Source organism: Bos mutus, chromosome 16, assembly GCF_027580195.1.
Source record: "Bos mutus isolate GX-2022 chromosome 16, NWIPB_WYAK_1.1, whole genome shotgun sequence".
In the NCBI taxonomy this organism is placed as follows: domain Eukaryota; kingdom Metazoa; phylum Chordata; class Mammalia; order Artiodactyla; family Bovidae; genus Bos; species Bos mutus.
In genome coordinates this window covers 42,343,747-42,369,992 of record NC_091632.1, presented here as the reverse complement: position 1 = coordinate 42,369,992, position 26,246 = coordinate 42,343,747, and the positions used below count along the sequence as shown (strand labels likewise).

At 43.1% G+C, this 26,246-nt stretch overlaps 1 protein-coding gene across 1 annotated transcript in view; it reads left to right on the top strand.

The window, feature by feature from the left end:
* Nucleotides 1-978: 978 nt before the first annotated feature.
* Nucleotides 979-26,246, top strand: part of CLSTN1 (calsyntenin 1) — a 74,740-nt gene continuing 49,472 nt past the window's right edge. The window contains 1 exon segment of the mRNA XM_070385204.1: nt 979-1,298. Coding sequence (XP_070241305.1) covers nt 1,208-1,298 — 91 coding nt within the window. The 5' untranslated portion in view covers nt 979-1,207.

The following is a 26,246-nucleotide window of genomic DNA, read 5'->3' as shown; positions in this document are numbered from 1 at the left end:
GAGGGCTGATCTTTTTACAGCAGTTGTCTCAACCGGGAAAGTCATTTCGCCTTAGTTTGCCTCTCTGCAAAATGGAGCCAGTAAAGTCGGCCCATAGGGTACGGTGGCTCTATGACTCGCGGGAGACCATCCATGATTGTTCTGGGGTGGGGGCGGGAGGAGGTAGGGTCCCCAGGACAAGTGGAGAAGAGAAGGAATTGAGAGAGTTGTGAAGGGATCCTTCTTTATCCATTTGGATCTCTGCATTTTTAAGGGACCGTTAGCGTCACACTAAAATCTAGAAAGGGCACCCGCACCACCCGCCTTTAAAAAGCCACATACGGATTTCTTCAGCAAATGGAGGGACCCCCGACTTGCAAATTCACTACGGACTTGGGACAAACATGCCTTTTCCCAGGGCTACAACCACCACAGCACGTGCTGCGCAGCCTTGACTTGTTTACAAAGCGCGTTTCGCTGACCTCGTCTCCTTGAACACCTTTTGCGACCCCGCAAGCTCCCTCTCAGCACCTCCACTTGGCAGAAGAGGACGCCGAGGTTCTAGGAGGCGACGTGACTTGCTCGAAGTGGCACAGGGTGCTGTCGCTCAGGGGCCCATGGCTGCACCCTCCAAACGGGGTCTGCGTCCTTGGGGGTGGGGGTGGAAAGGGGGAGAAAGGGGGGGCACGCGTCCCAGGGTACCGCTAGGTCGGCTCCGGAGCCTCGGAGCGCGCGTGGGAAGGAGGCGTTGATGCCCTCGTTAGCAGCCGACTAGGGCGGGGGATGCAGCCCCCCCTCTAACCCCGGACTCTCCCAACCTCTCGGGAGCTTGTCTCTCGGCGCGACCCCGCGGGCGCACTCGGAGGCGCGCCCGCCCCGCCCCCACCCCACGCCCCGCGCGCTCCCCTGGCCGCCGCGCGCGCGCCTCGCCGTCGCTCCCCTCCCCGCCCCTCCCGCCGCCACCCCGCCCCCGGCCGGGTACCCTCGCCGGACCCGAGAGAGAGCGCCGCCGCCATCTTAGTTGCTGCCGCTGCCTCAAGCGAAGCGCTGCCTCCGCCGAGGGGAGGGCGCCCGCGGCCCAGCGTCACGGCGGCGGCTCCTCCTCGGACCCCAGTGCTCGCCGCGGCGGCAAGCAGCCGGCTCCGGGCCGCGAGATCCCCGCTCGGCGCCCCACGAGCGTCCCTGCCGCTCCCGCCTCGGGCCGGCCGCGGCGCCGGGAGCCGGAGCGATGCTGCGCCGCCCTGCGCCCGCGCTGGCCCCGGCCGCCTGGCTGCTGCTGGCCGGGCTGCTCTGCAGCGGCGGGGTCTGGGCCTCGCGAGGTAAGCCCCGAGGCCGGGTCGGGGCGCGGGGGGAACGAGCGCCGGGAGCCGGGTGGGGAAGCGAGGGGTCGGGGCCAGGCGAGCGGCTCTGGGTCGGGGCACCGGAGGCCGTGCGCGCGCGTTGCAGGCGCCGGGGGGAAGCTAGGTTCCGTCTCGGGCGCCGCACCGGGGCCCTGGCCGCCCGCATTGCACCCACGTCCGGGTGGTGGCTGCACGGATCGCGGGGAACGTGCGGACAGGCCGAAGGATCGGTCCGCCTTCCTCGGCAGCGCCCGCAAGCTGGGGCTGCATTCTTGGGGAGGGATGCCGTGTGCCTGTGTTGTGTGCTCAGATGTGCATCAGGCCGGGGGTGCATGCACAATTTTTGGTGTATGCTTACATAAGAAACCACTCCCCCGCATCCCTTCCCAGATCCCGATTATCTGCGGCTGCAACCGCAGACGCGGCATCTGCGCCCCTTTCCATCTCCGTCCAGGGTCTTACCAGCGTCTGTTTTCAAAGGAGCAGAGGCTGAAACTTTTGGCTCCCCTCCCACCTTTTCACCCAAAGGTGAAATCGTGATGAGGTTTACAACCGTGGTCTCACCCGGTGTTAGAAATCTTCCTCTCTCCCGCCCCCGACACATTGGTGCAGTTTTTCTGACGGTAATTTACACCATACAAAAAGGAGAAACCCCTCTTTGATTTCTTAGGGTCGAAATTATTTCATGGTTACTTGACAAAAAAATATTTGTTAGTGAATCGATTGTTTTGTTATTTTTTAACCTTCAACCACTTAACCTTTTAAATGTTGCACGCCTTGTGATATTGACTGATCTTGCCAACGAAAAGCTTACGCATTGCAGATACATGCTTCGGAGTGGATCTTGGATTGGTAAACATTTTTCTCGGCCTTGGAGCAAAGTAATCTAGGTGTAGTCTATAGAGAGTACTTAGATTTGTGCTTATGGTTTTTTTAAATAAAAATTGGAGGGAGGGAGGATTGATGGAAGCCCAGATGGAATGGTCATACTTCAATTTAGCCAGGCTTTTAAAAAAAAAATCTCACTTTCTCTTTCTGGGCATGACATATCAAGAGAAGTATGGTATTCACAAATTAAAGGGCAGGAGAGGCAAATGCATCTTTTGTTCTATGTTCCTTTCGTCACATTGAGGATGATAAACTTTGAATACTTCTTTTATTTATTTCATTTCTAACATTCTGTTGACTCTGTCAAATTCAGATCTCAGTCACTAAGTATCTAATTGCTCTCAATTTGATTTTTAAAAGTTACATCAAGCTGAGTTTGGAATGTTCTTTCCAGATGTGGGATGGAGGTCTGTAAGTTTAATATATCCAAGAAAAAATGTCAAAGTTTGCTTCTCTTGGGGAAAACCCACACAGCTTAAAAATATGTGCTGGGATTGGATATTTGGGGAACAAGTGTATTTAGTTTAGTCAGTGATAATATTTCTTATTAAAACTCCACATTTTTCTTAAGTGTGTCCACTCATCTACATTTACTGTTCATTATTGAATTAGCAATGCGCTAATTAAGTAGCCTATTAGCATTGCTGAAGATTTCAACTATCAAGTATAGTTTTTATGGTGGACTAACAGAAATCTCACACGAAAGACACGTTGAGGACTCGAGTCCTTTGTCATTTGCTAACTTTCTATAAGATTTCTTGGTGCATTTTTAGTATTTAAGAATTCTTAGTCTTCAAAATAAAAGCATTTTAAACCTCAGTTATTCTGTTGTGTTGTTCTGTTTTTTGTTTTTTCTTTTTCTAGCTTACAGTTAGAAAATGTGTTCCATGAAATGCAAATAAAACGATTTCCTTTTGAGCTATCAGAAACATATTTTGTATGTAAACAGGCAATTTGTGGAGACACCTTCTGTGGGCTCTTTTTAAAAGATGATCTTTTCAGCTAATACGTGAATTCTTAATCCTGCCAGACAGTGTGACACTGCGATCTGCTGTTGGTTCATACTCTAGCTGCCTCTAAAAACAATGGGAGGAAGATAACCTAAGCTGCTGTAAGGTTTATAATATAAATTCCATTTTGACTATTCATTGTTTTATGGAGAACCCTAAATTTCATTTTAATTGTAGCTATAGTTCTCTTAAAAAAAAAAAAAATCAAGTAAACCAGAAAATTAGGAGAAATTTCCTTGGCATGCCCAAGGCTGCCTGCCTTCTTCTCCAGTCTGTCAATGATCAGGAAATAGAAAACTGAAATAGAGAAAATAGAAAGTTTATATGAATACTAAATAAGAGCAAATGCAATCTTGTAATGCATTTCAAAGCCAAATAAATAACGTGCACTGTTATTTTCCCGTTTGCACACAGACTTCCCAGTAGAGGTTCTGCTCACCAACCATCCTGGTTGAAATTTCATCTCTCTGAACCCCTGAATCTTCCCTCCCCTGCTTCACTTGTTACTTCTCCATGGCATTTACCCCATCTTAACAAGCTCTGTTATTTACTTACTCTGTTCATTGCCTGTCTCTCCTCACTGGAACACGCACCCCAAAGTGGTCTGTGGTACTCACCTGTGTATCCTATCACCTGCACTCAGTGGACTCAGTGCTGTGTGAATGAATGCACGGTCATGTTTGGTTTAGGCACCACTGTGTTTTTACATCCTGATTTTCACCTGACATAGATGTTTAATGCTGAGAAAAGCATTATAGACATAGAATCTAAAGGAACTTGAATTCTACAGCATGGATAAGAGAATTCACTAGTAGATAATTTTTCAAGGATTCATTCTATTCATTGCAGTGTTGGGACATGAGATCATTAAACAGCTTTGTAGACTGTAACTTTTTGGCTATCATGTTAAGGTCATGTTTCAAAAATACTGTAATTCTCACCTTTTTGGGAAAACAGTTTCTTAATTTGTTACCTTGCTTTTCAGAAGCAATTTTGAGGAAAAGTAAGTTTATCATAGACTTAAATATTATGCTTAGTTTAATATTTTTGTTGCTGAAAGTAAATATATTTATTTCACATGATACCTATAACTACTAAAGAAATAATATTAATGATTCTGAATGTGTTGCAATTTAAGAGCTAGGACTCTGTTAACTGGAACCCTCAGTTGACTGGAACCTAGCTTTTGGCTGCATGCTACTTTCAGGAAAAGAAGCAGAAAACCAAGCAGTTTCCTAGAAGTTCTTTTTCAAAAGGAAATTTTAAGCATTCATATCACATATTATGTGGGTCAGTACTATTTGATTTTTGAGCCAAAAAGAAAACAGTGAATTAAGTCTTAGGTATGAGGAATATAATCCAATAATTGGAATTTTTGTGAAATATAACATTATTTTCCTAATGAAATTGGAAAATGCTATAATTCCACGACACTAGTTTCAGGACTTGGTTAAGCTTACTAAACCAATTTTTTTGTCTTTTTTGATGTGGACCGCCTTCAAAGTCTTCACTGAATTTGTTATAGTATGCTTTGGCCACAGTGCATGTGGGATCTTTGCTCCCTGATCAGGGATCGAACCTGCACCCCCTGCATTGGAAGGCAAAGTCCCAACCACTGGCCCGCCAGGGAAGTCCCACTAAGCCAATTCTTGATGTTTAAAATGAGGAACCTGAGGGATGTTAAATTTCTAAGAAATGAAAAAAATGATTGAATTATTATTTTCTAAGACAATAAAATATAATTTTTTTGCATAGAGTTTTCATTTTAAGGTTTGAAACAAAGTATATTTGGTTATTCTGAAAAATCAAGAGTTATTTCTCACTTGTTCTGATTAATTGAGGTTTTAGATCATTAGGGTTTTAAAAATATACCTTGCTTTTTCTGTGGTTATGAGTTGGTAACAGCAGAGGTACTTAAGAAATGTATCTTGAAATTTAAGATACTGATTCGTGATAAAATACAAATTTTAGTAGAGCCTCAGGACTGTAAATGGGTTCAGAGTTGGGTGGAAATGATTTATGCAGTGTCATGTTCTTGCACTGTTAAAAAACAACAAAAACCAAACCCTCAGAAGCGACATCTTAACACCAGTAAAGGCTATCAAAGGCCAGAGTTAGGAGCCTTTAGGCTCTGATGGTCCCCCTGCCAACACATCAGCCTGATTCGAGGGGTCGGTTTTTCCATGGAGCCTCCATCGCCTAGGATTTGAGCAAAGCATCCAGTTGTCCCCTTTGTGATAAGTCCATTCTTCCCTATGCTTTAAGGCTATTTTTGTTCATTTTCTCCCTTAGCTGTAAGATGATATTATTATTAGATTAAAGTTTTCCACAAGATTTGTTGCTAAGGCTTTTTTTTACTTTTAAAATTCTATGGGAAGATTCAGTTGCTTCAAAGTAACTGAATTTAGAACATCTTAAAAACCTGTAAGACACATATGAAAGTTAACTTCCATTCCAGAACCCCAGTACGAGGTATGCAGTAGCACAGTAGGGGAAGAATCGTGTTTTTCTTTTTTCACCTTTGGTCAGGCATAAATATGTTTCGGACCATAATTCTCTCAGGACAAGAACTTCTGTCAAGTCTGCCACTCTTCAAGTCTACTTTGATCTGTACTTTCTGGAACTTATTATTTTAGGGCAAAAGAAGACTTTTCCTGCATTCGCTCTCTCTTCATTTTTAAAACAGGTTTATTTCCAATGCAGGGGCTGCAGCTTTGGTCCCTGGTTGGAGAACTTGGATCCCACGTTCCTTGTGGCCAAAAACCCAAAAACTTAACACAGAAACAATACTGTAACAACTTCAATAAAAACTTGGGGGGAAAAAGCAGGTTTATTGACACATACTATAATATTCACCCTTTTGAAGTATACAGTTTGATGATTTTAGTATATTTACCAGTTGTGCAACCATCACCAGTAGTATCTACTTTCAGCACATTTTCATCATTATAAAAAGAAGTGATGAAAGCCCTTAGCAGTCACTCCAAATTCCCCCTTTTCCCCATCCCCCCCCTCCCCCCCCCACCGCCGGCCCCTGCTGGCAACCAGTAATCTACTGCCTGTCTTTATTCTGGACATTTCATGTCTGTGGAATCATACAACATATGGCCTTAGCTTCTTTCAATTCATGATGTTTTCAGGGTTTATCCACATCATAGCGGGGATCAGTGCCTCATTCCATCTTAAGGCTGAATAATATTTACTATAGATTGAATGTATGTGTCCCTCCAAAATTCACACACTATTGAAACCTAATCCCCAATGTGATGGTATTTTGAGGTGGGGTCTCTGGGGAAGTGATTAGGTCATGAGGGTGGGGCTCTCATGAATGGGGTCAATGCCCTTGTACAAGAGACCCCAGAAAGCTCCTGGCCCCTTCTGCTACTGGCAGATACAACAAGAAGATGGCTGTGAACCAGGAGGTGGGCACTCACCAGACCCTGAATCTGCTGGCACCTTGATCTTGGGTTTCCCAGTCTCCAGGACTGTAATAAATAAATTTCTGTTGATTATAGGCCACCCAGTCTATGATATTTTGTTATAGGGCCCAGGTAGACTAAGAGAGTATTCCATACTGTATGGACAGACTACATTTTGTATATCCATTCCTCAGTTGATGGACATTGCATTATTTTCCACATTGTAGCTACTATGAATAATGCTGCTATGAACATACAGGTTTTTGAGTGGACATATATTTTTAGTTCTCTTGGGTATATAACTGGAGTGGAATTACTGAGTTTTTTAACTCTGTGTTTAGCATTTTGAGGAACTACCAAACTGTTTTCCAGAGTTGCCACACCATTCTACATTGAGTCCTGACCCCTGTAATCACTCCCAGGAGTGTCTTTCTAAGGAGATAAATATCTCACAATTGTCTCAGGGTTTTCTTATGATAGTTTTAAGTTGCTGAGTTTTTTTTGCTCCACTCAGGATAAATTGGCATTTCATCCAACCAGCTTGCTCCTTCTCTCCTTCCATCTCCCATATCATTCTGGTCCTCTGCCCTCAAGGAGAAAAAAAGTGAAAGTGTCGGTTGCTCAGTCTTCTCCGACTCTTTGCAACTCTTTGCGAACCCATGGACTGTAGTCTGCCAGGCTTCTCTGTCCATGGATTCTCCAGGCAGGAATACTGGAGTAGGCACCCATTTCCTTCTCCAGGGGATCTTCACGGTGTCAGGGATCGAACCCAGGTCTCCTGCATTGCAGGCAGATTGTTTACCATCTGAGCTACCAGCATGCAGAAACTCAAGTAGCCGTCTCTATAAGACAGATGATTCTTTACACGTCCCTGAAAATTGATCATCCAGCCTAGGCACTCACTGGCTCACAAAGCACCCGTTTTCTTCAAAGCATTGTTTGGTACTTAAATCAACTCTCCTTAGGACGGAATCTCACCAGTCCTTGAAGCCTCTGCAGACACCCAGACTGAGAGCAAATGTAACCTAGTATCCACACCCCAGCTTCCCAAGCTGTGCCCCACCCCCCACCTGCCCTTTCTGCCTGTGATCTGAGAAGTGAGCTAGTACAATACAGTGCTGCCAACCCAGTGATGGGGGACACCCCGTCACAAGCAGAGTAGATAGCTAAGGCTGGGCTTTATGAAATTCTAAGGATGTCTAAGGAACAACTAGAATTCTTAAACTGTGACTAGTTTAGAAAACGAGATTTCTTTGTTACCTTTTCATTGCCTGGATTTGATTGCCCAGAAAGTACTGTTAAAGTAAATTAGTTTGGTCCTTTGATTTATTCTTTAAACTATTCATGATATACCTAGTCTTCAATTATAGTATAAAACACTTAAAAGTGTCTTTAGATTGAAAGTGAATTTTTAAACAGTAAAAATGAATGTCATCTTTCTCTAATACCTACTTAATGTATAGTGAAGATGCGTTTATTCTGAGTTCTTCCTAAATCTTAAAAGTATTAATAGAGTGCTTTCATTTTAAGAACTGCCAAGGAAAAAAAAATGAAGGTCATAAACTTAAATTGTAGATAGTGTAAAACTTGAGAATGATTTGCATGAGGTTGTCTGTTAAGTGGCTTTTAAAGAGCAAAATGTATTCCATCTGAAAGGCAGAATCCAGTCACATTTAATTTTGTATATTTAAGATGTAGTTAATGATGAATATTGATGGGATCAGCTGCGTAATCGAAATGTGGGCCTCCTTTGTTCAAACACTATTAGGAGTTTCAAGATGGCAGCAGAGCATTAAACCAAGCATGGGGCCCAGCATGCCCAGGAAACCGGCCCTAAGTATTGATAGAATTAATATAGCCAGAGTATTCATTGAATGTGGTCCTGAGACTAAGATTTTAGCCAGAGCCCTTGGTCCTCTGGGCACCCTCTCAGATGAAGCCCCACCCCTCCCGGGTGGCACCTCCCCACTGATGGCCCACCCCCACCCCCATACCCCTGCCGAAGACTTTTATTCCCTGGTGGCCTCAGGGTGGAGGCTGCACACTCTGCCATGCCCAGCACCTGGTGAAGGGCAGACTATGCTCGGTTCACAGAGCTCATCGGCAGTAGATGCTAATTGAGGAATAGGGCCGCTTTTGATTTGCAGGATTAAAGCCCTTTGCGTCAAGCAGATTATGTTTACCTTGAAAAAGCCATAACTAATTCATGCCAGTTTCCTATTACTCACAGAATTAGTAGCAAGGATAACAGAAATAATTAAAATTCTTGGATAATCCCTAATCTTTTTTTTTTTTTTTTTGCCTTGTGTTTCAAACGTTTATCAGAGTGGCTGGTAAAGAGCAGAATGCACTGGCTTGAATTTAATTTTCTCCCCAAGCCGCTCTCACTTTGGACCACTATTACAGAGAACGGTGGGGAGGCTTGAGAGGTGGGCAGTGGCCATTCCCAGCCTTTGAGCACCTCCTCTGCTAGTGCTGGGTTAATGGGAGGGTCCCTTGATAATTCCTCAGCCTGAATTACAAAGCCCCGAACTGGCAGTGTTCTGATCTTGCTTCTGAGTTGCTTGTAAATATCCGTTAATATCTACCCATGATTCCTGAATACAGCCCTTGTATTTGGCAGGGGTTTTCAAAAGTCCATGCCCAAGTGTATGAAGCCTCCTCCTGCCTAATTAAAAGAAGCAGCTTACAAGTATTTTAGAAACATTCAAAGCCTAGAATGGAAAATGAATTAAATGCTTTTTCATATGAAATTTGACATTTTAAAAACCTTTTCTATTTGGAGGAAGATGTACCAGTAGAATAATTTAATAACATAGTCTCGCCTTTCCCCCAATGGTGACTTCAATTAATAATAACTGCAATATTAATACTTGTTTGATGAAATGTTTTAGAAAGGTCATAAATGCCAGTAATTAATATATATTTATTTATTCATTTGATAGAGTTTATTAACCCCATTTTTTCTAGAGTTAGTCCTTTCTGAGTATTGAAAGGTTTGCTGTGTTTATTACTACTTCAAAAAAGCAGTGCATAAGGCAAGTATGTCTTCCTTGCATTTTTTTCTTTTCTATTAAAATGGTGTTTGCTTACGTGGTTTTCAGTGCTGATGAACAGAGTGAAGCCAGGGCCAATGAGAAAGCAAACACAGGCCACTCAGGCCAGGTTTTGGTTGTTTAAGCCTGAAGGGAGAAGGCTAAATGTTTCCTGACGTTTCTGTTTTGTCTGAAAACTCAACTTGGGTGCAGGAGAGCCGACAGGTATTTGGGGCCAAAGCTTTGCCTTGGAGCAGAGCAGTCGTGACTGTACTTGCTCATCTTTGGAAACCCAGGTACAGACAGGGTAACAGAGGCAGGCCAGTGCGGTGGGCAGTGGTGGAACCCTGACATCGGAGGAAATCTCCCATTGGTGGCCAACAAAAGTTAACCCGTGTCTAACCCGTCAGATTTAGGTCTTGTCTGCCCAAACTCTCAGGCACGTTTTACTTCTCCAAATGTGGATTGCCTGGGTCGGCTGAACTCAGCCCAGGTGAGGCTCCTTGTCTGCCTACCCCCACCCCCAGCTCCGTGCTGTCTTCCAGTGCCTGTTTTTCGGCTGCCTTCACCCAGCTTTGTCTTGATGTATTGTTTCCTGGGATCCATTTCTGATTCCCAGATAACCTGAAAAAGCAATTCATATTGCTTTATTCAGTTCAGTTTAGTCGCTCAGTCGTGTCCGACTCTTTGCGACCCCACAAATCACAGCATGCCAGGCCTCCCTGTCCATCACCACCTCCTGGAGTTTACTCAAACTCATGTCCATCGAGTCGGTGATTGCTTTATTAGGAATATAAATTGGAATTTGGATTATGTTTTTCCATGGATACATTGTTACAAACTCCTTAAAACTCCAAAAGTGATGGTCAGAAACTGGTTTAATCCAGAACGAGTGAAAATCAAGCAAATTGGCAGTAACACACATCACACACATTCACCATTATAATATGTTATATATTACAATATTAATCATTAATTAACAGTGAAGTGCTAGTTCATGTTTTGTGGTACACAGGTCTTAAAGTTGTAGATAGCTTCAGAGAATGTGAGACATGTTGGCTCAGGCCTGGATGGAAGAGCCCAGAAGGAAGAGAAAGGTCGAGAAGGACAGAGGAGCCTGAGGATCCGAGTGAGAGGAAAAGGAGGGAGTGTGGCCTGTTCACCGTGTCCTGAAAAGGAAAAGAGGCAACAGAAGGGAGGAGAGGCAGGCTGCCAGCAGACCCCCGGGACCAGGTGGCAGCCCTGCCTGGGTGGCTGGGGTGCAGGACCCTCGGGTGGCATGTCAGCCACGTGGGGAATGCCTGTTTGTGCAGGTCATTCTCTCAGGAGAGTACTTATTGGTGTGTGTCATTTGCTCCAATGTACTGAATGTTTTCATCAAGGAAAATTTTACTTAAGAATTGCTATTTAAAGGACTTCCCTGGTGGTTCAGTGGTAAAGACGCCACACTTCCGAGGCATGGTGTGTGGATTCCATCCCTGGTCAGGGAACTAAGATCCCACATGCTGTGGCAAGGTCCAAAAAAAAAAGGGGGGGGGAAAGTGCTATTGAAAACTTTTCTTGAATTTTCCAGGTTCCTGAATATATATGAATTAAATTTACGGCTTCATAAAATTATTTTACTAAAGCAAATGTAAAAAAAAATGTGCTTGACATAACTCCCCAAATTCTCAATTGGAGTTTTTAGGTGTCATTTCTGGAGGTCATCCCTTCTGAATAATGGTGACTTCTGACAGTAAATGCTAAAGGATGGGCTTCCTCCTTGAATTGTTATATAGGATAAGTTGATCTCTGAGGCAGCATTTCCCTAAGGATGGTATATGGATAGGTGTTAAGTGAGTGAGTGTTAGTCGCTCAGTCGTGACCGACTCTTTTTGACCCCATGAACTAGCCAGCCAGGCTCTTCTGTCCATGGAATTCTCCAGGCAAGAATACTAGAGCGGGTTGCCATTTCCTTCTCCAGGGGATCTTCCCGACCCAGGGATCAAATCTGGATCTCCCACATTGCAGGCAGATTTACCTTCTGAGCCACCAGGGAAGCCAAAGGGTTTGTTGGTCACCTGAGTTTGGGACATGCAGTTAAACACGTTTCATTACTGTATGACTTCTTGGAACTTTTAGTACCATCATGTGTGTTGCGGAATTACTGAGCCCGGGTATAATCAACATTTATCCAACTAAGTAGAACACGAACTCTTCTGGAGCCTGTTGCGGCACTGGTGTTGCATGGTACACACTCTGGGAAATGCTGCTCCAAATTCTGCCCCCCCCCCCATAATACAATTTAGTACAAAAAGGAAAAAGGTAAAATGACCTAAAATACTACCTTTGTGAGATCCTTAGTCTTAACACTTCTGTGTCTATCTCTAGATTTTTTTATTTCTCTTATAGAAAATTATCTACGTAAGTCAAAATTGTAAAGAAATGAGTTGATTTTATACAGCGTATTTTATAACTTTTTCAGTGTCATTCATTAAACATTTGTCTCAGGTATGGTGGCTGTAATAGTCCATTAGCGGGCTGTGGTAGGATCTACTTAACTAGTCCTTTAGGATTTCCAGACTGGGCTCAGGAGCCCCATGCTCTCAAAAAGTATTGAGGACCTCCAAGAACTTGTGTTTATGTGGGTTTTATCTCTCAATATTCACTCTATCAGAAATTAAACTGAGAACCTATTAATATTAAAATGTTTAATTGTTAATTTGTTTAAAATAGCAGTAACAGCCCATTAGATGGTAACAACATATTTTTGATAAAAAAATACCTGCATATTCCCTGATAGTCCAGTGGTTAGGACTCTGCTGCCACTGCAGGGGCCATGGGGTTGATCCCTGGTTGGGGAAATAATGAAATCCCCATATGCTGCATATGCCCAAATTAAAAACAAAAGACAAAAACAAAAACCCTCCATATTTCAAAACAAAAAGCAGTTTACTAGGAAGACTGGCATTGCTTTATATTTTTGTTAATCCCTTTCCGTGGGTTTAAGAGAAGGCAGGAGGATTCTGCATTCAACTTGTTGCTATCTGTTGTTTGGTTGAAGTAGGTGAAGAAAATTCGGCCTCACGAGACGTGTAGCTGCAAAAGGGAGACTTTGTGAGGAGACCCTTAGAGGGTCTTGGGGACCCCCTCCCCCAACATGTAAAAATGTTTTTGTAACTTCCACAATAAGAGAAGTCTGCTTGCTTTACTTTCCCCACAGGAGTCTTCCCACCAAGTTCTAACAATTGGTGCCCTGGGGCAGTGGTTGATGTTGAAATACAGCTGGGGACTGAGTCACCAGAACTCTGCTTCTAAGTAGTAGTTGAAGCAGCAAAGCAAAGCTTGCAAGTGATTTACTTAAAAAAGGAGAGAAATTAGGGTTAATTCACTTATTCCTGTAATTATTTGTTGTTGTTTAGTTGCTAAGTCATGTCTGACTCTTCGGGAACCCCATGGACTGTAGGCCGCCAGGCTCCTCTGTCTGTGGGATTTCCCAGGCAACTGGAGTGGGTTGTCATTTCCTTCTCCATCCTATAATCATGTCTTCCTCTTATTTACATTGTCACTTGCTTTCTTGACTGGGGAAGACGGGACTTAATGGCCCTCATTATAGACTGGCTTTGCCTATTGTTGCAGCACGTTCTGCTGCCAGAGGGACCCTTAGAAGTGGGCAGTCAGTGCCCTCCGTTTTATCAGTCCAGCTCTTGCATGTTTATGGATTATTCCTTTGGTTTTCTATGTTCACTATGGGACATGTTTTTAATGAGGGAGAAGGCAAGAATGGGTGATAAAGTATGAGTACATGTTAAAAATCAGGTTTATTAGGATTTTTCTTTGGTAGTGTATAATTACTCAATGTTTTCTAGATGAAATCTGGGGAAAACTTGTCTTTTAAAAAAAAAAGTTCAATACTTAAACTGAAAGGTTAATGTCTTTGTTTTTCCTTACAATATGGGCCTTTTGAGACTTTAAAATGACTGATACCATTGTAAAAATGTTTTTGTAACTTCCACAATAAGAGAAGTCTGCTTGCTTTACTTTCCTGAAAAATCTTTTGGGGTGTTCTCAGAATCTGAAGTAAGTTGTGCATTGGTGTGTACGTGTTCTGTTTGTCTAGGTGGGGAATGACTGTTTGTTTGTTTGTTTTGGCATTTCCCACAGATGGCCAGTGAGCTAGTTCTCAGCTAGTCTACATTCCATAAATTTGATTTCCCCTTGAGAGGTCATCTAATCCTTTCTCCGCGTTTATGATAAAGTCCTTTACTTTTGAAATCTCACAATTTGTCTTCCCACTTAAATAACTGGTTACCTGGATATCATTGCATTGGAACATTAAGTATTTGTATTTTTAAACCACTAAATTAAAAAAAAAACTCCTTATCTATCTAAAAGATTACTTTCTGAATTAGTATGGCTAGAATTCTAGAAAGGAAGTGGTTTTAGAAATCATTTTAGTTCAGTCAGCCCATTTTCCCATAGAGGAAACAAGTGACGTTGTTATTGTTGTCAGTATAATCTTTTTATAGCTCAGAATGTGAAAAGTAGGAAACATAGTGGAGACCAGTTGAGAGTATCTTTAACCCCGTTCCTTTCTGTAATAAATAATATTCAGGAAGCATACATCTGGGTGACTTGTTACGAACTTTTCACGTGCAGTTGAGTCAGGAAAGATGATGAAATTGGAGTATTAAAAATTCTGAAGGAAGGTACATTGTATTGACATAAATTTGTACTCTTAAATTCTGTAGCGCTTGTTTTTATGCGAGTATCTCAGAAGTCTTCACACTGTGCTCAAATCAGTTTTGGAGTTGACAAGAGCTTTAGAAATGGTGTTGTGAAACTTTGGATGTAATGCTCTCTGAGCACTGGTGCTAGTTGGCCAGTCCACACTGGAAGTCATCTAATCAGAGAGCGTCTTCCATTTTGGAGGGCAGTTTTCACCGTCAGAAAGTCCTTGGTCTTAGGGCTTCCCTGGTGGCTCAGTGGTGAAGAACCCACCTGACAATGCAGGAGACATGGGTTCGATCCCTGAGTTAGGAAGATCCCCTGGAAAAGGAAATGGCAATCCACTCCAATATTCTTGCCTGGGAGATCCCATGGACAGAGGAACCTGGCAAGCTACAGTCCAAACGGTCGAAAAAGAGTTGGACACGACTTAGCAACTAAATTGGACACAACTTAGCTACTGGGGCTTCCCTGGTAGCTCAGCTGGTAAAGAATCTGCCTGCAATGCAGGAAACCCAGGTTCGATTCCTGGGTTGGGAAGATCCACTGGAGAAGGAATAGGCTACCCACTGCAATATTCTTGGGCTTTCCTGGTGGCTCAGCTGGTAAAGAATCCGCCTGCCATGCGGGAGACCTGGGTTCAATCCCTGGGTTGGGAAGATCCCCTGGAGAAGGGAACAATTACCCACTCCAATATTCTGCTGGCCTAGAGAATTCCTAGAGAATTTGCAGTAGAAAGAGTCAGACACGACTGAGCGACTTTCACTTTCTTTCACTTTCTTTCACTAGCGGATGAACAACAACCTTGATCTCAGCTCTGCCTCTTCCTCTCCACAGAAGTGCTGGCCCTCTGTAAGTGCCATGGAATGGAGAAGAACATGGACTCTGTAGCCAGATTCCTGGGTTCACATCCCAGCTCTGCTGCTCGCTTTCTGGGTGTTCACCAACAGCTTCCATAACCTCTCTGTGCCTCATTTTTTCCCTCTGTGAAAGGGAGTAATAGTATCTACCTTACAGGGTTGTTAGCCTTAACACATGTCCTGAGTGTATCTGTGTTCATTGTCTGCTCCAGAGCCCCTCCAGCCCGTCTCTGCCCACAGGACCTTGGTGCCTCAGTAATCTTTTCACAGAGCCAAAAGAAATGCCCAACAATTCTTTTTAATTAGCTTAGGTCCAACCAGCTTAATATTTACATCCCAGCATCTAACATTTATATCCTAACAGCATAGTAGCAGTTTGAAAAAAATACAGAGAAATTGAAAGAAAAAAATAATAATACTTTTAATTCATCTTAAAATAATTCCAGGAACTTACTAATGGACTGTGTGCTCCTGTCGAGCAGGGCACAGCTTCTCAAAGCTGGAGTGTGATCGGACACTGACGCCCTCTTCTCTGTTCCATATTAATTTTCCCAGGACACTTCTTTGGATCACAGCAACTGCTGAAAACTCAGCCTTGCAAAGCTATGACACCATCAAAAGGAATGCAGTGCAGTCTGCTGTTGAGCTATGAACTACCCCAAACTAGCAGCTGGTCTGGGCTTCCCTGGTGGCTCAGACGGTAAAATAATCTACCCGCAATGCGGGAGACCTAGGTTTGATCTCTGGGTTGGGAAGATCCCATGGAGGAGGGCATGGCAACCCACTCCAGTATTCTTGCCTAGAGAATCCCATGGACAGAGGAGCCTGGCGGACTGCAGTCCATGGGATTGCAGAGAGCTGGACACAACCGAGCAACTAAGCACAGCACAGCAGCAGCTTGTCTCTACCTGACAGACTTAAAGTGTCACATTTCCCTCAAATTTAAAATATCCTGCATCTCCCCTATAGTTTACAGGGACCCTTGTGGTGCATACATTTAGGAAACATGGATCTACTTAGAAGGGTAGAATCAAATAAATGTTAAGATGCTTCGAGAATCCATTGCATTCAAAAAATAACAAATTAATAAACTTGTTTTTTAGATCAGTTTTAAGTTCACAGCAAAATTGAATGCAAAGTATAGAGAATTTCCATATGCCCCCACCCCACACATGCACACTTTCCCCCAATATTGCTATTCAGTTGAAGAACTTTGATATGTCCTCACCAGGTCCAGAGTTTCAGGTTCACACATGTGTGTTCCATGGTTTTGACAAATGTATAGTGACAGGTCTCTACCACTGTGGTATCGTACAGAGTACTTTCATTGTCCTCCATCTGTGTGCTCATCTGTTCATTCCTCCTGCCCCCTGAACTCCTAGCAACCAACCACTCATCCTTTTACTTCTCTATAGTTTTTATAAAATTAAATTTTTTTTTTTAATTTAAAAAATTACTTATTTGGCTGTGCCAGGTCTTAGTTGCAGCTTATGGGATCTATTAATAGTTCCTTGTCCAGGGATTGAACCCAAGCCCCCTGCATTAGGAGCTCAGAGTCTTAGCCACTGGACTGCCAAGGAAGTCACTCAACATAATGTTTTAAAGTGTGTAGTTCAGTGGCATTTAGAATATTCACAGTGATGTTCAGCCACCGCCTCTGCGTAGTTCCAAAACATTTCACTACCCAAAAGGAAACCGCATACCCTTTAAGCAGTGACTCCCTCCCCCTCTCCCCCAAGGCCCTAGCAACCGCTTCTGTGCTTTCTGTGGATTTAATTATTCTGAATATTTCATGTAAGTGGAGTCATACAGTATGAGACCTTTTATGTATGACTTCTTAATGTTTTTGACATTTGTTCCCATTGCAGCATATATCAGTACTTCGTTCCTTTTTTTGGCCAAGTAATATTCCCCCATGTGTATATAGCACAGTTTATTTATCCATTTATCTGTTGATGGACATTTTGGGTTGTTTGCAGCTGTCAGCTGTCATGAATAGTGCTGCTATGAATATTCACATATGGGTAATTGTTTGAGTTTGTATTTGAGTTTTAAATTCTTTGGAGTATATACCTAGGAGTGGGATTATTAGGTCATACAGTAATCCTATGTGTAATTTATTGAGGAACTGCCAAACCAGTGGCTGAACCATTCTGCATCCCCACCCACAAAGGAAGTTACCATCCCTTCTTCTTTCCTTCCCTCCCTATACCGGCTTTTTATGTACCAGCTTGTTTCTGCCAGCCTGCCTGGTTACTTTCTCTTTGGGTGCTCCCTGGTGTCGACACCACCTTTTAGATGGGGCAGAAGGTTTAATAGAGTTCCACACAACAGGAGTGGAGTTGGAGTGGCATGTGGCCACTACCCCTTGTCTAAGCTTCTTGGCTGTCCCTTCATACCTACTTTATTAACCCCAGTCCCAGGAACCTCCACATTGGTCCTGAACTGTGACCAGATGCTGTGCACTGGTGCTGGTGTTCACGTTCGTCTCCATTGTATTTCTTCTTGCTGCACGTGATCTGCCTCTCCACACTGTCAGGTAATTTTGAATCCTGACTCCACGTTTCTAAGTGTCCATTCTAGCTTCGTGTGATTCTCCGCTTTGATACGGAGGATAAAGAGCACTAACTGAGAATGAGCCTTCGAAGGGTTACCAGAGTCTGGTCCAGGTTTCTGGGGTGCATTTCTTCAGTGACCTTTTGGGATGGTCACTATAAGTCCACCCACTTTTATTTCTATCCAGTTTTCCACCTTGCCATCTTGTTCTCAGTCATGAGGAAATGAGGAATGGTCTCGTTAAATGCTTTTCAAGGTTTAATATACTATTTTTAGAGATTCAAATGCCTCGTAGTTGAGTAAAATTTTTATCAAGGCACTTCATAACTTGAAACTGATGTTATTTTTCTAGCTTTCTGGTGACTTTCCTAATAACTCTCAAAAGAGAAAATGTTTATTTAATACCTCTTCTTGTGAATAATGTTACCAGCTATTTGTGATTTTCTTTTCTTCTCTAAAGGCACAGAAACCAATCTAGAATTTTGCCCAGGGTCAGTGCAGACTTACTGAAATATAGCTAAAAATGTTCATTTTCTTCCAGGTCTTGAACCAGATACCATATTCTTCACAGATTCCTTAAAGATTGGCTATAGCATATGTCCACAACCTCTTATTTTCTCTGCAAGTCTGTTTTCAACGCCTTGGGGTTTGAAACACCTAGAATAACTTAGGGGAAACTACGTCCTTGTTTGTTCCTTCATGTCTTCCCCAGTCTTGGACTTTCTCTCATCACTATGTTGAGTCTGCTTTTGTTAACATAAATGTACTTCTTGAGAGACTCAGTGGCAAAATAAGATTGAGCTGTTTCATATTTTGTGTTGATCACAAAACCTTTACGTTTATTTTATTTTTCCAGCCATGTTGCATGGTATGTGGGATCTTCGTTTTTTGACCAGGGATTGAACTTGTGCCCTCTGCAGTGGAAGCCTTGAGTCTTAACCATTGGACTGCCAGGGAAGTCCCTATATTTTAAATAATGTAAAACTTTTATGTAAAAACATTTATCCTCCCCAATCAGGTATCTCAGGTTTATTAGACAATTCCAGTCAAGTTACGACAGAACTTTGTGTAACAGCTGTTAAGAACATTGCATTGATAGTGAATGTCACAACGTCTTGAACATTCTGTGGCCTTTTCTGAACTATATATGATAAAGTTTTCCATTGTATATGAAGGTCAGGAGACTAAAAAAGCATGCAGAACTTGGAAACTACCACTGGACTATTATGTTATGATTCAGGACAGCGCCCTGCCCTGTTTTAATTCAAGACAAGTGTGATGATGATAAAAAAGAAAGAAAAGGGAAAACCCAGCCTGTGTTTCCTGATAACATTGCAGAATAGGAAATTTAAGGAATTCATGGCAGGTGCTTTTTTGCATAACTAGATTCCTGATTGACTTGCATTGTAAGAGTAAATTGAGAAATGGATACCTACATATCAATGACTTGAAACGCTCCAAGAGTGGTTTGGCAGTAGATTTATTCCTGTCATTCTATCTGTCTAATTCTGTACAAAACTGCATAAAAATACATGTACTCTGAATAATTTCCATGCACTTAAGATATGAACTGAGAGGCTTTCAAGGGCTCTGTTCCAAAAATATTTTCTTCAACCACCTGGCAGGGTGCCTGCGTTTCTTACCTTCATTCCTACATTTACATTAAATCATTGAAATATGTTGCAAAATGCAGTTGTGGGTATCTGGTCATTATCCTTCATTTGCACCCAGCTCAAATTAGTTTGTCAGACTAGTCCTAGAAGGGTTCTGAAAGGTGGAAAGTTAGAGTAGGTAAGTGTGGATTTGGTACAAATGAAGATGAAAATCTGGAAACACTCTGATGGGGTGGGGATGGGGTGAGGCAGATGAGTATGCAGCACTGCATGTACAGAAAGGCGGTGGGGTGACCTGAAAATCAATGCATGGCCTTGCCATACATCTCATTTCAGGGAATAGAGTCAAGCATGAAATGCTTTTGCTTAAAGAGGGCTCTTGTGCTGAAACAAAAGCAGGGGCTGTAGTTGGTACCAGTTATAAGTATCCCAGAAGAATGAAGCTGAAGACAGGTGTCTCACAAAATGGCTTTCTGGGGATAGTGGTGAGGGTTGGGCGGGGAGGGGTGGGGGTTGGTGTGTAACAGAGAGCAAGAAAGCATTTAAGAGAACACAAGTGAGAATTGCCCAGTTTCCCTTAAAGAGAACTCTGCCAGTGCCTCTTCATGAACTTCGCCTGATATGTCTATTCATTGTTGGGGAGCACAGCAGAACTTCTGGGCGAATGTCTGGTTCCAACCTGCCTGGTTCCTGGTCAGCCTGACTGGCTCAGACTCCAGGGCATGGCCCAGGAGACCAGGTCTAGAAGGTTCTGCCCCACACCCCAGTTACAGAGCACTGCTGTAGTATGTGAATTCAGTGTATTCTTTGCCCTCTGTGGTTTGGGCTCCCCTCTTCTGGTAGGATGCTAATTTTAATAAGCTCCTCCAGTTTCCTACCTCTTCTTTGCCTCCCAAGGCTGCGTTCTGAGATATCTCAGTATTCATGCACAGATAGCCACTACCAGAGAAAACAGAGCACAAGGAAAGCTCATAGGGCCCCCTCAGCCTAACCTGAGTGCCCACCGTGTTGGTCAGAGAAGATCCCTAGGCTTCCTGGGGATGTCAGCCTGCAGACCACCCTCGTGCATCACTGTGGGGTCTTGTGGGACTGGGGCCAGGTGCCTCCTCCGTTCCCAGGGAGGCTATAGCTGAGGGGAGGGCTCCCAGCACAGGGGCCAGGTGGTTGTGGAGTTTTCATGACCAGGTCTCTAGAGGAATCCTGTGAGCCTGGAGCACTTCTGCCTTGTCGCTTCCCAGTGCAAACCCTGAAGGAGACCTCGCCCCTGCTTCCCAGAAGTTTAAAGACTGTCTGCCCCGTGCTCCTTGCCTATCACCTAGAACTTCCGGAGGAGTTGGGCAAGGGCTTTTGCTGTTGGAAGCCATGTTGCAGCTGGACATGAGGCTCCCACACTGGAGTGGTTGCCGCATCACATTTGTGACATTCACAAGAGGGTCTCAGTTACCATGGGAGAGAGCATCCATGGAGCTCAGGAGACTAACCGTGGAACACAGGCATTACAGTTGGACTTGCTAATTATTACTTTGGAGAGTTAAATACAACTTACTGTGGAAATTTGAGTGTTAAAAAAATGAGATAATGGATAACTGAAGGGTAGGTAGCCTCTTTATTTAAAAAATTTAAAAAAATTTTAAAGGTTTTTTGTTTGTTTTTTAAAAAAATATTTATTTATTTTTCTGCACTGGGATCGATAGTTGTAGCATGCAAACTGTTAGTGGCAGCCTGTGGGATCTAGTTCCCTGACCAGTGATCAAACCTGGGCCCCCTGCATTGGGAGTGCGGAGTCTTAGCCGCTGGACTACCAGGAAAGTCCCTCAGTAGCCTTCTTAAATGTTAAAAAAAATTTTTTATTAGAGGCTACTTTAAAATGTCCACGTTTTCCTGATAGTAGTGAATTAAATATGCTAAATAACTCCCTGGATGACTTTGGATCAGTAATTATACTGTGCTGTGGATGGTACAAGTAGATTGTCACAGACTCATCTGTAGAGCAGACCTGGAACTTATTTGAAGAAGGAAATCCTTATTCTATTGCTTGTGGATCCATCTGCCCACCCACCCACTCAGTTTCCTTTGCCTCTTTCTGCTAACAGTGAAGTTAAGAATGTTTACTTAAAAAAAAAAAAAAAGAATGTTTACTTAAGTAACCTCTTGACTAGTGTAACAAAGATGCCCTTCTATAAAATTAATTAGGGGGACAAGATGGAAGCAGTCCTCTTGGAAGTTATTTTTAAAGTTATTCTCAATAAATGTGTAAGGCTTCTATCTTTATCAGTTGGACTCCTCACCATTATTCAAAGCAGACTATCTTTTCAGCTTCAAATTAACTTCTTTGTTGCCTTCAGCCTTTCTGTGTCATTAACCTTTACATACTTTAAAAATGCAGCAACAGTATCTTTCCTAATTTGTTATTTCTTCCCTGGCTCTCTCCCAGGGTCAATGAGGAAGTCTCCATGAACTGGTAAGGTGTTGCTGTGGAAGACCATGAAATACAAGTACAATTTGAGAACCACATGCATATAAGAAACGTAATTTTACAGTTTGATTTCCAGTTACATTGAGGTGCAAGGGGAAGATGCCAGGTTTCTGAGGGCCAGCTAATAGAGATTTCACTGTGTTTGGGAATAGTGATTCTTACCTGGACTGGTGTCAACGGGCATTTGAGGCCCCTAAAACCTCCTGCCGTGTGTCGTGTGTTTTCATATTTGACAATCTCAGTGTGTGTGCTGTGTGCTTAGTTGCTCAGTCGTGTCCAACTCTTTGTGACCCTATGGACTGTAGCCCACCAGGCTCCTCTGTCCATGGGTATTCTCCAGGCAAGAATACTGGAGTGGATTGCCATGCCCTCCTCCAGGGGATCTTCCCAACCCAGGGATCGAACCCTGGTTTCCCACATTGCAGATGGATTCTTTACCATCTGAGCCACCGGGGAAGCCCTAAATAAATAACAACAAATACAAAATAAAAGTCCTCAATACAACAGCAGCAAATCAAATCCAGTGATATATGAAAAGAATTTTGCACAATGACCAAATGAGATTTATTCTACATGCACAAGGCTGTTTCATCATTTAAAAAATCAGTAACCATCATATTAGCAGGTTAAAGAAAATTCATAAATTCACATGGTCGTGTCAGTTAATGCAGCAATAGCATTTGACAGAATCCCACACCCATTCACGATAGAAAATCCAGCAAGTTAGGAATAGAGGGGAGCTCTCTCAACTGATAAAGAACATCTACAAAAAGCCTACTTAATAAACATGCTCGATGGTGAAACAAAAATTGGGATGTTGTGGAAACCATTGAAGCATTATTGTTTAAGGGTGATCAAACTACTGTTCACAATGACACATCACAGAGAGATGTACCAAGCCAAATTATTTGATACACCAAAACAGATAAGTTTGAATCCTGACTGGATATTTGACATTAATTACTGTGAATTTTTAGATGATAGTGCCATTATGGTGAGTTTCCAAAAGAGTCATTATCTTTTAGAGATATATGTTGAAGTATTGAAGGGTGGAATTAATATGATGTCTGGGATTTATTTCAGAATATTTGAAATTTGTGGTAGGAATGGGAATGTATAAATCAAACAAGACTGGCACTGTGTTGGTAATTGTAGTGGTTGAATCTTGGGACCATGGGACTCATTAGTCTGTCTTTTATATCTTATATAAAAAGATTAAATCACCTGATGGAGAACTTGTTTGGTCTCACCCATGGCAATGGCTACTGTCAAAAACCAGAAAATAGCAAATGTCGGTGAAGATGTGGCGAAATTGGAAGCCTGTGCGCTGTTGGTGGGGACATAAAATGGTGCAGCTGCTATGGAAAACAGTATGTCACTTCCTCAGAAAATTAAAAGTAGAATTACTCTATGACCCACTTCACAGTATGTAGCCTAAAGAATTGAAAGTGGGGTCTTGAGAAGGTATGTGTACATGTTCATGACAGCACTCTTCATAGTAGCTGAAAGATAGCAGCAACCCAAGTGTCCGTTGATGGAAGAATGGATAAACAGCAGTATACACATGGGCTTCCCAGGTGTCTCAGGAGTAAAGAATTGCCTGCCATTGCAAGAAACGCAAGAGACGTGGGTTTGATCCCTGAGTTGGGAAGATCCCCTGGAGGAAGAAATGGCAGCCCACTCCAGTATTCTTGCCTGGAGAATCCCATGGACAGAGGAGCCTGGCTGGTTTCAGTCTTATGGGGTTACAAAGAGTCGGACGTGACTTAGCGTCTGAGCACATAGGCAGTATATACAGTGGAATACTATTCAGTCTTGCAAAGGGAGGGAGTTCTGACACATGCTGTAACATCAGTGAACCTTGAGGACATTATGTTAATGAAAGCAAATCAATCATAAAAGTACAGGTATCTGCTTTTCTGAGGTGCCTAGAGTAGTCATAAGAGGCAGAAGGTAAACTGATAGTTGCTGGGGGCTGGCATGAAGGAATGGAGAATCTGTTTAATGGGGACAGAATTTCAATTGTGAAGGCTGAAAAGTGTCCTGGGTTTGAATGTACTTAATGCCATTGAGTGGTACAGTTAAAACTGGTTGAGATGGTAAATGCATATTTTATAACAATTGAAAACCTTGTTTGAAATTTGAAGGGATAATTAGAAGGGCCCCTTGCTTGGAAAAGTTGGAATAGTAGAAAGTGTGATTTTGTTCCCTAAGAATTCCTTTGCAGAATGTGCTTAAAATATTTTAATCAACCATAACACAAGCTCTTCAGGGGCAGGAGGTGTTCTCTTCACCACTGTTTCCGCAGCACTTAGAAGACTACCTGTGGCTCAGTAAAGATAGATGAATGGATGGCCCATGGATGGGTGGACGATGTATGCATGTATGGGTGGATGAATGAGGAGTGGATGGGCAGTGGAAATGGATGATGGATTGATGATGGATGATGGATAGATGGACTGTGGATGGATGGAGTGTGAATGGATGGAGTGTGGATGGATGTTGGACAGTGGATAGGTTGATGATGGATGGACTGTGGAGAGATGGACAGATGAGTTGATGGATGGATGGACAATGGAAAGAAGGAAGAGAATCAGAGAGATTCTTTCTATTCCCCTTTCCCTGTATTCTCCCCAGCCGTCGTCCCTCCTTAACTCTCAGTCCAGGAGGGGAACAGCTGTCCCATCTACCATGTGCTGTGGAAGCTCAGACGCCAAACCAGTCTTGGGTCAGCCCCTTATTGTTTCTCGTCTTGTTCCTGCTGCCAGCGTCTTTAACTGGGTTCCCCAGTTGCATTCCTGCCCCTTCCTATCCCCTCATCCTGAGGCTGTTAGTCTTCCCTCACCATCTCTCTCCCTTGCTTCCGTCTCTATTGCTTCCCCCTCAGCATTCTGAACTTGGGAGAAGGGCATCCATGCTCCTCCCCTTCAACTCTTGCTTACTCTGGTCTCACCTCGTGACACGCATCCCGATCCCCGACACACGGAACGACAGGCGCTGCAGGCAGGTCACCATCCGCTCCTCTTACAAGATGACACCACCTCACATGCAGGGCTGCATGCTCACAGTAGGTGAACTTGAAATGGGAATAAACACAAGCAGTGTTCCACTGTACCATTAAAAAAGATTAATTGCTTGTTTGCTCAAGGATTCATTTTACACTGAAAGGTGATTTTAGTTTAGAAATGAACTTCACCATTGATGGCGTACACACAGTTTGTAAAGTTGACTATTTTTGAACCCCTTAAATGATTTTAATGTGGAAAACCTTGGCTTTCCTTAAGGTGGTAGGTCTAAGTGGCTCTGTGGCAGCCGGGGAGGACATTTGCCCCCAGAGGAGTCTTGGCAGAGGCTAGAGACGTTTGGGGTTGTCAGAGCTGCAGAGATGCTGCCAGCATCTAGTGGATGGAGGCCAGGGATGCTGCTGAACATCCTGCGATGCACGGGATGAGCCACACCTGGAAATATCTTGTTCAGAATGACAGCCGTGCTGAGGTTGAAAACCCTCATCTAAATAATATCTAACACATACAGATTTTTCAGACACTTTATTTAACATTAAATTTATTTGGGAATTGTGATGAAGAGGCCCTTAGACCTGCCTACACAGTTTGTCTAGTGATTCTTTGAACATGTTCAGTTTTAGAAAAAAAAAGTAATTTAAAAACGTATTTTACAAAGTCAGAGGAAACCCATGTTGGATTAGCCAGAACTGTTACCAGGAATAACCTCAGCTGGAAAGGAGAGCTATTGTTTATAAATTCCATTCACTGTTACTTTGGTTGATTAAAAAGTTTCCTCTTCTGGTAAAAAGTCAGTTGTTTTTTCACTGTTGTTTCACATCTAACAGTTTCACTCTGTATAATATTCCTCTCTCTCCTTTTGCTGAGTAGAGGGGGATGAAATTACACCTGAGTCTGGGCTGCAGGGATTCCCTTTCACTGCAGGTCGTGTTCAGGGAGATGGTGACAGGAAGGTTGTCATGGGAACACCTCCTGAGCCTCATAAGCTCTGGTCCTTTTGTACTCGCTGTTACTTCTAAAGTATACCCTTTGCTTACGATTAATTTATCAACAAGTATTTGTTGGATATCCATGTGTCAGGCATAGAGTGGACCCTTCACTTACCTCACTTGTAATCCTCAACACAAGGTTGTGAAAGGTGATCTCATTCCTTACTTAGGATGCAGAACCAGATACAGAATAGTTCCAACAATCTGCCCCTAGTTACACAGGGAGTAAGAAACAGAACTCACTCAGTTCTGTCTGATCCCAAAGTCCCAGCTTCTTACTGTCTAAAGGGGGCTTCCCTGGTGGCTCAGTGGTAAAGAATCCACCTGCAATGCAGGAGACCCAGGTTTGAC